The sequence below is a fragment of the Notolepis coatsorum genome (assembly GCF_963971535.1).
Source record: "Notolepis coatsorum genome assembly, chromosome: 13".
Lineage (NCBI taxonomy): Eukaryota > Metazoa > Chordata > Actinopteri > Aulopiformes > Paralepididae > Notolepis > Notolepis coatsorum.
Genome location: NC_140177.1, coordinates 41,071,330 through 41,086,862, shown reverse-complemented (window position 1 = coordinate 41,086,862; position 15,533 = coordinate 41,071,330). Strand labels below are relative to the sequence as shown.

Here is a 15,533-nt window from a genome sequence, read left to right as displayed (position 1 = left end):
ACACTGCCGTGCCCCGGTCCGGCGCGACCAGGATCACCGTCCTGCGCTCCCTCCGTATCCGCTCCAACAGCTGACCCAACAGCTGTACAGGAGGAAAAGCGTACAGAAGACCGGGCGGCCATGGAAAGGTCGAGAAGGCATCCACCCCCAAGGGGGGATGATCTGCTCGACTGACCGAGAACCACAAGGGGCACTTGTGAGAGCATCGGCTCGCAAACAGATCTACCGAGGCCTCCCCGAACCGATCCCAGACCTGTCTGACTATGTCGGGGCGGAGTTCCCACTCGTCGTAACGAGGACCGCCCCGAGACATCATATCCGCCCCCATATTCTCTGCGCCAGGAATGTGGAGCGCCCTCAGACTGCGCAGCCTGCGAGATGCCCATAGCCAAAGTTCGACCGCCGCCCAGAGCAGGCGGATGGAACGAGTCCCACCCTGCCTGTTGATATACACCGCTGCCATCATACTGTCTGTCCTGACCAAAATGTGCTCGCCTACCACCAGGTGGTCGAACCGTTTGAGGACCAGGAGGACCGCCTTCAATTCCAACACATTGATGTGCGGGGTAGATGGGCCAGCATGAACCTCCGTCCAGCTGCCCCCCACTGCGTGGGTCCGACACGTCCCTCCCCAACCCGTGAGAGAGGCGTCAGTGAAGACCGTGACGTGTGAGCGCCTGCTGCCCATGGGGACCCCAATGGTGAGGATACCCAGCCTCTTCCAATGGGCGAGATCTCCCCATATCGACAAAGGAACCGTCAACCGTTTCCATTTGTCCCTCACCGGATCTATTCTCATAGAGAAAAACCACCTCTGTATCCTCCTCATGAAGAGGAGGCCAAGAGGAACCACCGTGTGAGCAGATGCCATCATACCGAGCAGACGCATCACAACCCCAGAGCGCGCGAAGGATAGACACCCGGCGCTGCTCCGAGAGGGTTACAATCATGGGCCTCGACCTCAACGTCAAGCCCAAGTACTCCACCTGTTGACTGGGAAGAGGCGTACTCTTCTTCCAATTCACAGCAAAACCCAGCCTGGTGAGGAATTCCACCACCAGCCTGGTATGAGACCTGGCAACCTCCTCCGAACGACTGAGGAGTAGAATGTCGTCAAGATAGAATAGAACCCGTATCCCCCGACGACGTAGAGGCTCCAGCGCAGTCGCCACGCACTTGGTGAATGTGCGGGGAGCCAGAGAATAGCCGAACGGCAACCTCTGGTACCCGTACACTACGCCCTGAAACAGGAACCGTAGGAACTGCCTGTGAGGAGGGAAAATCGGGATGTGAAAATACGCATCCTTCAGGTCTATGGAGGTGAACCAGTCTCCCCTCCTGACAGCAAGCAGAAGGAGTTTGACGGTCAACATTCTCAATGGTCTCGCTACAATCAACCGATTGAACGCGGACAGATCCAGTATAGGTCTGACCCTCCCTGTTTTCTTGGGTACCAGAAAATAACGGGAGTAGATGCCTGACATCGCGTCCTCTCTCGGAACCACGACGACGGCCTGCTTCGCCAACAGAGATTGGATCTCGTCGGCCAGGGCTGTCACTGCTTCTGACCCTGACAATAGGGTCGGCACCAAACCTGAGAACGGAGGGTGGGGTTGTGCGAACTGCAAACAAGCCCCTCCCTCAACGTTCTCTCTATCCACCCCTCCAAACGGCATTCTTGTCGCCATATGTGAAAATAATCCCACAGCGCACCCGCCGTCAACTGACGCTGGGCCGCAAGGAACAGTAGATAGTTGGCCCGGTCCCTCCCGCTGTGCGACGCACCCAAGGGGGGACCCCGACAGAAAGGGCCGGTTTGATACGGGAGAAGCTGTCATCAAACTGGTTGACACACACCCCCCCCCCTGAACACCCCTCTAGCGCATGCTGAGGAGTTGTTCCGCAGCTAGACACGCAAGGCATGAGGACCCCATGGGCTCCTACACGCCGAAGCCCTGCAGTGATATTGCTACCACCCAAATCACGCTCGCCTCTTCTTTGCAGACCACTGCCGCTCTCACGGGAGTGGGAGGCATCAGCGCGATACCCCACCTGGCGAAGGCGAGGCCGGGGTAACCCTTGCTGTGCATTCAACAGAAGAGGCCTCGAGTCCCCCTGCTGACCACCGTAGCTAGTGGCAGCTGTAACACCAGGCTCATCCATCACACAACGTGTGGTGCAGGAGCCACGCAACAGCACAACATTCTCACGGACAGACCCAGGCTCAGCCATCAACTGGGTGTCAGCCCCTGTCCCCATGAGAAGTGAAGAATGGGGCTGCATGCGCTTCAAAGAAGGTTTGCGGCCCGCAGCCAAAGGAAAACGATCAGAGCCCCGCTTCCGTGGGTAACAGAGAGAGGAGTGAACGGGGAGCGGGCTGCTCGTGGCAAAGTGACGACGGCTTGTTTTATCCAAGCCGAATTCACCCAAAATGGCCGATCCCTCGGCCGCCAAGGCTGTCGGCCTTGTGGAACCCTGTTGACTCTCCGCCCAGGGCACCACTGGCGGGGGAAACATGGCCGCCTGTCGAGGGTCTCGCCACAGTCGTCGACAAGACCGTGCTCCCACCTCTGGCTGCACAGCGTGAGGCGTGTAGGACCCAGATCAACAACCGCCTGCGCTTCCACAGAACGACCAAAAAGACTTTCCGTGGAAAAAGGAGTCGTGAGGAGAGAAAACCTATCCTCTTCCCCAAGAGGAGAGTGTTCCAACCAAACATGCCTAACAACAAACGTTGATAGCATCCTAATCCTCCCCGCAGTTATAGCTTGCAACTGAGTCAAGATCTCTATAACACCACAAACATGCAACATGTTTACAATGTCGGCTGGACCCATAGCCCTACTACCCGACGTCAATGTGGATAGGAAACTAGCCAGCTGAGCCATAACACTGGCCGCCGCTACAAACCATCCTGCAGCAGTATACCACTCATCCGTCCATACTGCCACCCTCCGAGCCGATTCGCTCTCAAGCATCGGCCGGATGGGACATCGTTCATCCCCGCCGGGGCACAGGAACAAAGCTACCTGGCTACGTAGCCACGGTACACCCGGCCTGCACCCTGTTGTTAGCCCGTTTACCCGTAAAAAAGGTAAATAGGACTCAGCGAAACCCCCCACATTAGCAACCGACTGACCTTCATCAATGAAGCGGGCAAGAGGAGGGAAAAACGGCAATGTCCCGCGGCGGGGATTATTAGAACAACGACCCATTTCAGCATCAACATTAGCATCAGCAGTAGCATTAGTAGCATTAGCGTTAGCAGCGTGCTCCAGGATCGCCAGGAAATCATCCACTGCAGTGGAACGTTCACCAAGCCACCCCGGCCCTGGCGCTGAAACATACTCCACAGCATTACCAATACCAACATTAATGCCTGATGACACAGGGCCTACCTTTGTACAAGTCGGCTCGATAGTCAAACCTTGTACGCTGCCCCTTGGTCTGCTGCCGTCAGACGAGGAAACATCAACACAGGCCCGACGTGTCGCTGAAACATGCCTCGAAGATGCCAGGGGTAAGCAAACCTCCGGTAAGCATTCAACATTACGCAATTTCTCTAATCTTTTCATAACAACTAGTTAACATAAGGTGCACTGCATCCGTTATGATGGAAACGAAAATAGAGGAAGAGTGTTTGGTGACCAGGCCCACTGTCTTATAGGCTACGCCTCCATAGGGGCGGGACCCGGCAGGTGTAGGTGTACTTGTTTTTTCGTTGATGGAGTACAATAGGTACATGAGATGAGGTATATCTCGATAGGCTTAAAGAGCGGGACGCGATGGCCAAGTACGATAATATAACAGACAACTGGCGCTCGCAACGCTATCCTTTAAACAGTCACCCAGCCAGTTAACTATGATATATACATCAACGCTAGCCTTTAAACAGTCACCCAGGCAGTTAACTATGATATATACATCAGCGCTAGCCTTTAAACAGTCACCCAGCCAGTTAACTATGATATATACATCAGCGCAAGCCTTTAAACAGTCACCCAGGCAGTTAACTATGATATATACATCAACGCTAGCCTTTAAACAGTCACCCAGGCAGTTAACTATGATATATACAGATATATACATTGTTTGTTTGTCTATTAATTTGTGTGTTGCAGAGCAGCAAGGTGTTTGTGTGTTTATTGCTGTGTGTGTGTGTGTGCGTGTGCGTGCATGTGTGCGTGTGTGTGTGCGTGTGTGTGTGTGTGTGTGTGTGTGTGTGTGTGTGTGTGTGTGTGTGTGTGTGTGTGTGTGTGTGTGTGTGTGTGTGTGTGTGTGTGTGTGTGTGTGTGTGTTGGTCTGCAGGGCAGCAAGGTCGTCTGAGGCGGTTTTATCCTGGTGGAGATCTGATGGACTATTTCTACCCCACACACAGTCACTTCCTGTTCACAGACACCCACTTCCTGTCTGGAGACACACAGGTGGACAGTCTGAACATCCCCTGGTTCACAGTCTCTAATCGAGCCTCGCTATTGGCTCAGCTAACAGGTAAAGTAGAACTGGCTGGTGGCCGAGACCATTGACTCTCAAACATTTTCATTTCAAGGACCCCCAAAGTGATATATAATATTAGAGTGCAGACCCCAATCTTTAGTCCTAGAGGCCCTGATCTGCTAAGATTTAGTCTCAGACACTCGTCTGCTAAGATTTAGTCCTAGAGACCCTCATCTGCTAAAATATTGTCTCAGACACTCGTCTGATAAGATTGGGTCCCAGAGACCCTGATCTGATCAGATTTAAGACGCTTATATACTCAAAACTGACACGTGGCTGCAGACTGTTTATAGTAAATTGTTGGTGTCTGTAAGAAGCGTACGTGATCCACACATGCACACTAGGATCACACTCCAGGCCAGTAGGTGCGCATATCCATGGGGGTATCCGCACGGTCACAAAATCTGGGAGGCACGCAGACACCCGTGCGGACGTCACGCATACCCACGTGCACCCGGAAACTATAATTTGGCCTTTAGTCCCGGAGACCCATCCGATAAGATTTAGTGCCAGAGACAACTACAACCTAGCTACATCCAGACACAAACGTGACCAGATTATGTTCATTGTCCAACTTAGCGCTCTGCAAGGTAACTTTAGCTAGATAGCGTTTATTCATATAAATAAACGGCAGGGGTTGAGATGCTCATGGTGGATACTAAACATGTATTAGGCTACTCTAAAATGACAAGTGGTGAAAATGACATTCATCATGATCATTTAGGATGAAAATTACATTCATCATGATCATTTAGGATGTGTCTACTTTAATTTTGAAATACATGTCTGGTGAACAGGATGAATTGTATCAAACAGCGCCTTTTCCCGCATTTCAACTCCATTCATGTCAAAGCAGTTCCATTTAGATGTTGTAGCTGCATTTCCTGATGCTGGTATCATTATGACGTCTGACCTATCCTTGGTAAATAGTCCTTGATGAATTACAGGACATTTGTTTCGTCATCTCCTTTCTGAACGGTCTCTGACTATGTCTTCACTTTAGACTTGGAGGTGTTTTGCAGCTATACAGCCTATGCCCAGGACCAGCCCCTCCCTCCCCCACTCACTCATTCTGTCTTTAATTCACTCACACACTATTTTATTTTTTTTTATCCACTTTTTCTCCCATTTTCTATATTTTCTCCCATCCCAATTTCGTATCATCCAATTCAACCCTCCCCTGTCACGAACGCTGTTTCTTGCCTCCCACAAGCCGGCTGCAATGTGTACTAAGTCATACATAGCACAAGTCCCCTCCGGTACTTGAGGTAACAGCAGTCGCATCTTTTCACCTGCGCAGCTCGATCTCTCAGTGGCGAGGAGTAACGCGTGGGAGGCTCACGCTGCCCCCGACACTTCCTGATTCTACTGCGCAGGCGCACCAACCGACCTGTAGGAGTCGCTGTCCACAACGCCCGATCCCCACCCATCAGTTTCCCACCCCCTAATACAGCCAATGTGTATTAGTATGAACGACCAGCTAAACTGAAAGCAATGTGGAGCGCTGGGCTCGAACAGGCGAGCCCAGCGTCTCCGCATTCGTGGCGAGCGCCTTGCCCACTACGCCACGTAGCCGCACCTTCACTCACACACTCTTTAATTCTTTCTCTAACGATCAGAAACGGGGAAACTATTCAACAGAGAACGGGGCGTTATCCACTCCTCGTTCCTAATTTATGCAAAACAACCCACACATTTCATATTTTGGCTATTTATCATTCTTATGTATGAGGAATTCATTAGGTGATAGAAACAAAATCTTGAACATTCACATTTACATTCTTTTGACGCTTTTATCCAAAGCAACTTACAGATTGTGAGCAACAAGTCAGCAGGAAGGGTACGACATCCAAACTCAAAAACGTTGGTGATCGGGCCTTCTCTCGCACTGCACCCTGACTCTGGAACTCCCTCCCTCAGTCCATCAGAGACTCCCCCACACTCTCCACCTTCAAATCCCGCCTCAAAACCCACCTGTTCTCCCTAGCCTTCAACCCCACCCACCCATACCCCCCCCCCCCCCCCCCCCTCCAACCTGATTGATGTCTGTTCCTGTCGCTCTATGTCTTTGTGTTATCTCATGCTGCTTTCCCCTGTTTCCCCTGTGGTCTTATGTTCCTTTTTTGTTTCTTTGTTTTTACTATGTTCCTATACCTACTGTCAGCGACTTCGGGTCCTTGAGAAGCGCTATAAATAAAATTAATTATTATTATTAACTCTGGCAGTAACACAGTGTCCAATTTGAGTGTTAAACTCTGAGTGCATAGTAGTATAGACATATTAGCATGATAGGTAATAGTATAAGTATAGAATTAGCATAGTAGTAAGGTACATACTAGTAAAAGACAGTAAGAAAGCAACATGGGCCAATTTGAATTTGTAGGAGACAAGAGCATATTTTAAAGATTTGTTCCTGACAATACAGTAAGTGCTGTGCTTAGACTTTTACCCCGCTCTATGAAGCTGATTTTGTTTTAAGAACATCACGCAAATATTAGATTAGATTAAACTTTATTGTCAGGGCACATCGACATCTTATGGGCAGCCAGACCAGGCTGCAGAAACAAATTAGTGGGGGGGCATAAAATGTTCTCGGGGGGGCACAATGGTTTTTCAACACAGGTTCCCTTTTATACGTTTCAGCTGGGACAGCGGCGCTGTGGCTTGCTTGGCGCTGCCCACGGTGCTGAACTAAACAGCAGAGAGGCAATTGAAAAATCTAATTTCTCTCTATCTTAAGAACTTTCACTTATACAAAAACAGACTGAACAGATATATATAACAGACCTGCTGGGGCAGCGGACTGAGAGCAGGGGACACAAACAGGCTGGATAAGATGGTCAGGAAGGCCAGTAGCGTGGTTGGGGTGGAGCTGGACTCTAGCGAGGGTGGCGGAGAGGAGGGGCCTTGCTAAGCTCCAGGCCATCAGGGAAAACCCCTCCTACCCACTATACACAGACTTGGCTGACAGGAGGAGCATGTTATAGGCTCACACTACCTAAACGCAGCACTGAACGGCACAGGAAGTCCTTCATTCCGACAGCCATCAGACTATACAATGCATCACTGTGCCTCACTGCATCACTGAGCACAGAGTGCTCTTCCTGGACTCTTACTTTTTAAACAGCACTGTGCATTATTACACCTACTGTAGACTTCAGTATATTTTTACTGTATCTTTTATTCTATTTTTATTCTATTTCATTTTATTCTATTCTTAGGCCATTTGTTTTGTTATTCTTATTTGTGACTTGTTCTGTCTAAATGTTTAATGTTGAGTGATTTGCAGTGTCAAATTTCCCTCAGGATAATACATTTCTATTCTATTCTATTCTATTCTATATCTTTGAAAAGTCTCCATTTATTCAACACTTCTGAATTCACTGACAAACTGAACTGAACTGACAAAAATAAGGTGCATAAAAAAGCAAACAAAATTCCTCCACAGGCTACTCACCATCATAAGTAGAGAGGCAAGCAGCGTTTGGGGACAGAGTGAAATCTTCTTAAAACACTGCCCCTCCACTCATTCCTGAACTTTTTTGTTAAGTCCTTCTCAAATGCCAACTGAATTAAATTGGCCTTAGTTGCGTCGATGAAGCATACTAAGGCGATGTTCTGTAAAGACATTCTTGAGGGTAGAAAACGAATTCTCACAGAGTGCCGTGCTAGCTTCAGTAGTGTTGTTGTTGACATCAGTGCCCACTAGGGCTGTCCCCGACTAAGGATTTGGATAGTTGACTTTGATTGAAAAAAAAATCATTTTTTTTTACCAGGGTGGGCACAGCTGACTCAGTGGGCGGGCCCGGCCCCCTAATGCCCGCCCATGGCGCCGGGACTGTGGGCAGCCTACATATTAGTCTACACTGCAGGCTGCGTAGAAAGAACACATGGCACTGCTTTAGCAGGGGAGGAGAAATGGTGTCGTTTGACAAAGACACATAACACAGAAGTATGCAAGGCCTGCTGGTCTATTAATTCAATCCCTCCCTCCACCCCTTTTCTGCATTCTTCTGCTCGCTTATTCACACCCTTATTCTTAGTAAATTATTTGTGAATTGAATTCAGTCATCTATATCCTTAGACCTGATTGTAATGACCCTGTTTGTCCTGTAAATGGTTGTGATAGAAATGTATTCATCCATCAGATGGAATTCTGCCCTGTGTTGACCTGGTTGTAATGACTCTGTCTGTCCACTAGGTGGTGGTGGTGGTATGCTGGTGGTGAGACTGGGTTCTGACTCGGCCCGGCCCGGTGTTCCTCTGGTGGAAGGTTCTGGTACCAACTCAGACCCTCTCACACTACAGGTACTGGAGAGATGTGGATCCCAATCACCGTCACACATTGGTTAATATGACATAAGTATTGATCATTTAAAACATTCCCTGCAGGACTGTGTGGTTCTGGTCCGGTCGGCCCGTGGGCCCTGGGGTCTCTATCTGCAGGTCGCCAACCAGAACCTCCTGGAATCGTCTCTGAGCCTGCTGAGATCATCCTATAGCAAGGAGCATCTCTATAGACCTGTCTGGGTTAGCATGGAGGTACTGGTTTGTCTGTCTGGGTTAGCATGGTGGTACCTGTCTGTCTGGGTTAGCATGGAGGTACCTGTCTGTTTGTCTGGGTTAGCATGGAGGTACCGGTCTGTCTCTCTGGGTTAGCATGGAGGTACTGGTTTGTCTGTCTGGGTTAGCATGGTGGTACCTGTCTGTCTGGGTTAGCATGGTGGTACCTGTCTGTCTGGGTTAGCATGGAGGTACCTGTCTGTTTGTCTGGGTTAGCATGGAGGTACCTGTCTGTCTGGGTTAGCATGGAGGTACCTGTCTGTTTGTCTGGGTTAGCATGGAGGTACCGGTCTGTCTCTCTGGGTTAGCATGGAGGTACTGGTCTGTCTGTCTGTCTGTCTGTCTGTCTGTCTGTCTGTCTGTCTGTCTGTCTGTCTGTCTGTCTGTCTGTCTGTCTGTCTGTCTGTCTGTCTGTCTGTCTGTCTGTCTGGGTTAGCATGGAGGTACTGGTCTGTCTGTCTGGGTTAGCATGAGGTACCGATCTGTCTCTCTGCTTGACTGTCTGTCTGTCTGGCTCAGCATGGAGGTACCGGCCTATCTCTTTGCCTGCCTGCCTGTCTGGGTTAGCATGAAGGTACGTGCCTGTCTGTCTGTCTGGGTTAGCATGGAGGTACGTGCCTGTCTGTCTGTCTGAGTTAGCATGGAGGTACCTGTCTGTCTGTCTTGGCTAGCATGGAGGTACCTGTTAACATGGACAACAGCTCCACTCACTGACCATTAAGAGTCTTAGATCAGGATCAGAGTCTTCTAACCTGCTGCTCTTAGACCAGAGTCTTCTAACCTGCTGCTCTTAGACCAGAGAGTCTTAACCTGCTGCTCTTAGACCAGCGAGTCTTAACCTGCTGCTCTTAGACCAGAGTCTTAACCTGTTGCTCTTAGACCAGAGTCTTCTAACCTGCTGCTCTTAGACCAGAGTCTTCTAACCTGCTGCTCTTAGACCAGAGTCTTCTAACCTGCTGCTCTTAGACCAGAGTCTTAACCTGCTGCTCTTAGACCAGAGAGTCTGAACCTGTTGCTCTTAGACCAGAGTCTTAACCTGTTGCTCTTAGACCAGAGTCTTAACCTGTTGCTCTTAGACCAGAGAGTCTTAACCTGTTGCTCTTAGACCAGAGAGTCTTCTAACCTGTTGCTCTTAGACCAGTCTTAACCTGCTGCTCTTAGACCAGAGAGTTTTAACCTGCTGCTCTTAGACCAGAGTCTTAACCTGTTGCTCTTAGACCAGAGTCTTAACCTGTTGCTCTTAGACCAGAGTCTTAACCTGTTGCTCTTAGACCAGAGAGTCTGAACCTGTTGCTCTTAGACCAGAGTCTTAACCTGTTGCTCTTAGACCAGAGTCTTAACCTGTTGCTCTTAGACCAGTCTTCTAACCTGTTGCTCTTAGACCAGTCTTCTAACCTGTTGCTCTTAGACCAGAGTCTTCTAACCTGTTGCTCTTAGACCAGAGAGTCTTCTAACCTGTTGCTCTTAGACCAGAGTCTTCTAACCTGTTGCTCTTAGACCAGAGTCTTAACCTGTTGCTCTTAGACCAGAGTCTTCTAACCTGTTGCTCTTAGACCAGAGTCTTAACCTGTTGCTCTTAGACCAGTCTTCTAACCTGTTGCTCTTAGACCAGAGTCTTCTAACCTGTTGCTCTTAGACCAGAGTCTTCTAACCTGTTGCTCTTAGACCAGAGAGTCTTCTAACCTGTTGCTCTTAGACCAGAGTCTTCTAACCTGTTGCTCTTAGACCAGAGTCTTAACCTGTTGCTCTTAGACCAGAGTCTTCTAACCTGTTGCTCTTAGACCAGAGTCTTCTAACCTGTTGCTCTTAGACCAGAGTCTTCTAACCTGCTGCTCTTAGACCAGAGAGTCTTAACCTGCTGATCTTAGACCAGAGTCTTAACCTGCTGCTCTTAGACCAGAGTCTGAACCTGTTGCTCTTAGACCAGAGAGTCTTAACCTGCTGCTCTTAGACCAGAGTCTTAACCTGTTGCTCTTAGACCAGAGTCTTAACCTGTTGCTCTTAGACCAGAGTCTTAACCTGTTGCTCTTAGACCAGAGAGTCTGAACCTGTTGCTCTTAGACCAGAGTCTTAACCTGTTGCTCTTAGACCAGAGTCTTAATCTGTTGCTCTTAGACCAGTCTTCTAACCTGTTGCTCTTAGACCAGAGTCTTCTAACCTATTGCTCTTAGACCAGAGTCTTCTAACCTGTTGCTCTTAGACCAGAGAGTCTTCTAACCTGTTGCTCTTAGACCAGAGTCTTCTAACCTGTTGCTCTTAGACCAGAGTCTTCTAACCTGCTGCTCTTAGACCAGAGTCTTAACCTGCTGCTCTTAGACCAGAGTCTTCTAACCTGTTGCTCTTAGACCAGAGTCTTCTAACCTGTTGCTCTTAGACCAGAGTCTTCTAACCTGTTGCTCTTAGACCAGAGTCTTAACCTGTTGCTCTTAGACCAGAGTCTTCTAACCTGTTGCTCTTAGACCAGAGTCTTAACCTGTTGCTATTAGACCAGTCTTCTAACCTGTTGCTCTTAGACCAGAGTCTTCTAACCTGTTGCTCTTAGACCAGAGTCTTCTAACCTGTTGCTCTTAGACCAGAGTCTTCTAACCTGTTGCTCTTAGACCAGAGTCTTCTAACCTGTTGCTCTTAGACCAGAGTCTTAACCTGTTGCTCTTAGACCAGAGTCTGAACCTGTTGCTCTTAGACCAGAGTCTTCTAACCTGCTGCTCTTAGACCAGAGAGTCTTAACCTGCTGCTCTTAGACCAGAGAGTTTTAACCTGCTGCTCTTAGACCAGAGAGTCTTAACCTGCTGCTCTTAGACCAGAGTCTTAACCTGCTGCTCTTCGACCAGAGTCTGAACCTGTTGCTCTTAGACCAGAGAGTCTTAACCTGTTGCTCTTAGACCAGAGAGTCTTAACCTGCTGCTCTTAGACCAGAGTCTTAACCTGTTGCTCTTAGACCAGTCTTAACCTGTTGCTCTTAGACCAGAGTCTGAACCTGTTGCTCTTAGACCAGAGTCTTCTAACCTGCTGCTCTTAGACCAGAGAGTCTTAACCTGCTGCTCTTAGACCAGAGTCTTAATCTGTTGCTCTTAGACCAGTCTTCTAACCTGTTGCTCTTAGACCAGAGTCTTAACCTGCTGCTCTTAGACCAGAGTCTGAACCTGTTGCTCTTAGACCAGAGAGTTTTAACCTGCTGCTCTTAGACCAGAGTCTTAACCTGTTGCTCTTAGACCAGAGTCTTAACCTGTTGCTCTTAGACCAGAGTCTTAACCTGTTGCTCTTAGACCAGAGAGTCTGAACCTGTTGCTCTTAGACCAGAGTCTTAACCTGTTGCTCTTAGACCAGAGTCTTAACCTGTTGCTCTTAGACCAGTCTTCTAACCTGTTGCTCTTAGACCAGAGTCTTCTAACCTGTTGCTCTTAGACCAGAGAGTCTTCTAACCTGTTGCTCTTAGACCAGAGTCTTCTAACCTGTTGCTCTTAGACCAGAGTCTTAACCTGTTGCTCTTAGACCAGAGTCTTCTAACCTGTTGCTCTTAGACCAGAGTCTTAACCTGTTGCTCTTAGACCAGTCTTCTAACCTGTTGCTCTTAGACCAGAGTCTTCTAACCTGTTGCTCTTAGACCAGAGTCTTCTAACCTGTTGCTCTTAGACCAGAGAGTCTTCTAACCTGTTGCTCTTAGACCAGAGTCTTCTAACCTGTTGCTCTTAGACCAGAGTCTTAACCTGTTGCTCTTAGACCAGAGTCTTCTAACCTGTTGCTCTTAGACCAGAGTCTGAACCTGTTGCTCTTAGACCAGAGTCTTCTAACCTGCTGCTCTTAGACCAGAGAGTCTTAACCTGCTGCTCTTAGACCAGAGTCTTAACCTGCTGCTCTTAGACCAGAGTCTGAACCTGTTGCTCTTAGACCAGAGAGTCTTAACCTGCTGCTCTTAGACCAGAGAGTTTTAACCTGCTGCTCTTAGACCAGAGAGTCTTAACCTGCTGCTCTTAGACCAGAGTCTTAACCTGCTGCTCTTAGACCAGAGTCTGAACCTGTTGCTCTTAGACCAGAGAGTCTTAACCTGTTGCTCTTAGACCAGAGAGTCTTAACCTGCTGCTCTTAGACCAGAGTCTTAACCTGTTGCTCTTAGACCAGAGTCTTAACCTGTTGCTCTTAGACCAGAGTCTTAACCTGCTGCTCTTAGACCAGAGAGTCTTAACCTGCTGCTCTTAGACCAGAGTCTTAACCTGTTGCTCTTAGACCAGAGTCTTCTAACCTGTTGCTCTTAGACCAGAGTCTTAACCTGTTGCTCTTAGACCAGAGTCTTCTAACCTGCTGCTCTTAGACCAGAGAGTCTTAACCTGCTGCTCTTAGACCAGAGTCTTCTAACCTGCTGCTCTTAGACCAGTCTTAACCTGCTGCTCTAAGACCAGGATCAGAGTCTTCTAACCTGCTGCTCTAAGACCAAGATCAGAGTCTTCTAATCTGCTGCTCTAAGACCAGGATCAGAGTCTTCTAATCTGCTCTAAAACCAGGATCAGAGTCTTCTAATCTGCTGGTCTAAGACCAGGATCAGAGAGTCTTCTAACCTGCTGCTCTAAAACCAGGATCAGAGTCTTATAATCTGCTCTAAAACCAGGATCAGATAGTCTTCTAACCTGCTGCTCTAAAACCAGGATCAGAGTCTTCTAATCTGCTCTAAAACCAGGATCAGAGTCTTCTAATCTGCTCTAAAACCAGGATCAGTCTTCTAATCTGCTCTAAAACCAGGATCAGTCTTCTAATCTGCTCTAAAACCAGGATCAGTCTTCTAATCTGCTCTAAAACCAGGATCAGAGAGTCTTCTAACCTGCTGCTCTTAGACCAGGATCAGAGTCTTCTAACCTGCTGATCTAAGACCAGAATCAGAGTCTTCTAACCTGGCTATTCTCCTTCCAGGGCTCCATCCCCAGTCACCAGTTTGTCTCCACAGTCAACGGTCTGTTCCCCTTCGTCACCCTGGTCTTTAACTGGCCTCCAAAGGACCCCCACGGGCCCCTATGGGACACCAGTGGACCCCAAAAGGCCCGGAGAGGAGCCTACAGCCAGGCCGTGCTGACAGACCTCCAGGCTGCAGGAAGGGGCGTGTCCCAGCGTGTGGCTCTGCAGCTAAAGGCAGAGTTATTTCCCTGTGAAGGGGTGGAGCTAGCCATGCTAATGAGAATGACGGACAGATATGACCTGGTGGTGGTGGTGGAGGAGGGGAGGGAGGGCGGGGCTGAAACAGTGTCAGGTTTGAAAGCTCTAATGGACCAGCCAATCAGGAACAGAGATAAGAGACTCTATCTCATACCTGATCAATCCACAGCCACTATACTCGGACACAAGGACCAATCCTAAACCAGGACAAACACTGATCTTTTATAACCGGACCAATCCACAGACACAAAACTCAGCAACACTGATGAACCATAAAGCAGAATGGACACTGGTCAAACCATGACCAACCCAGGATTAGGATTACTTTAGAGATTTAGAGGTTTTATTGTAAAACTTTCAGTAATTCTTCTATTAAGTCATTTTCTATTCAAGTTGTACACATATTGAATCTGTTAATGCCATTGATTGCGCAATATATTTTTTATTCAATAATGCAACATTGACAACAATACTGTTGAAAATGTATCATAAAATATATTTCAAAGATATTTCAAAACCATTTTTAGTTAAAACAGTAGTCGAAAAAGAAAAAGAAAATGTTTGTCCTGATTCCAAAATAAAGTGCCCTGTTCAGTAAAAGAAATTTAGCATTTGTAGCATTTCTTTGTAAAAAATAAACACAATGTTTCAAATATCAAATGTATCAAACTTGAAATGTATCAAAAAACAGAGAGACCCACTGCTGGCACATTTCTCTCCGACATGTCAAGAGCTTAGGCTCTCAGCAGGACGGTCCAGCAAGGAATATTAATCAAGAGGCCTTGGTTATAACTCTGCACAGCCCTCTCAATGGTGCTGAAACCTTGGTGATGCACTGCTCTCTCCATGGTGCTGAAACCTTTGATGCACTGCCCTCTCCATGGTGCTGATGCCACCCTCAGTTAGTTCCAGCATCCCAGAACCACCCCTCTCCATGCTAGCTCCTACTTTTCCATGATATCCACATGCTAAACCTCTATGTTATCCTATGTCAACAATAGAACAATTCCTGATAATATCACACATGAAACAGCAACAAGAGAGGAAAAGGAATATTATTTTAATACTTTTTCTAGTATTATCTTAGTACTTTTTATCATGTCTATTTTATTATCATGTCTATTTTATTATCTATTCTATTTTATTCTATTATTATTTGGCGGGCATGGCCACCTTCATTTCACTATATGTCTTGTGTATGTATGTGACGAATAAACCTCTTGAATATTCTTAACCTTTGTTTACTTTGGCCCCCTGCTGACATTATTTCTCCAACTACCCGCTGACTACTAGGCCAGGCCTCAGGTTAGTGCTAACTATCTCTCGTGGAA

At 47.9% G+C, this 15,533-nt stretch overlaps 1 protein-coding gene across 1 annotated transcript in view; it reads left to right on the top strand.

Annotated features, from left to right (window-relative positions):
* Positions 1–14,403, top strand: part of fam151a (family with sequence similarity 151 member A) — a gene marked incomplete at both ends in the record, with an annotated part of 95,283 nt that extends 80,880 nt beyond the window's left edge. Inside the window, 4 exons of the mRNA XM_084327645.1 lie at positions 4,309–4,491; positions 8,699–8,805; positions 8,890–9,039; positions 13,963–14,403. Of these exons, the coding sequence (XP_084183771.1) occupies positions 4,309–4,491; positions 8,699–8,805; positions 8,890–9,039; positions 13,963–14,403 (881 nt within the window). The remainder of the gene's footprint in view (positions 1–4,308; positions 4,492–8,698; positions 8,806–8,889; positions 9,040–13,962) is intronic.
* Positions 14,404–15,533: the final 1,130 nt, after the last annotated feature.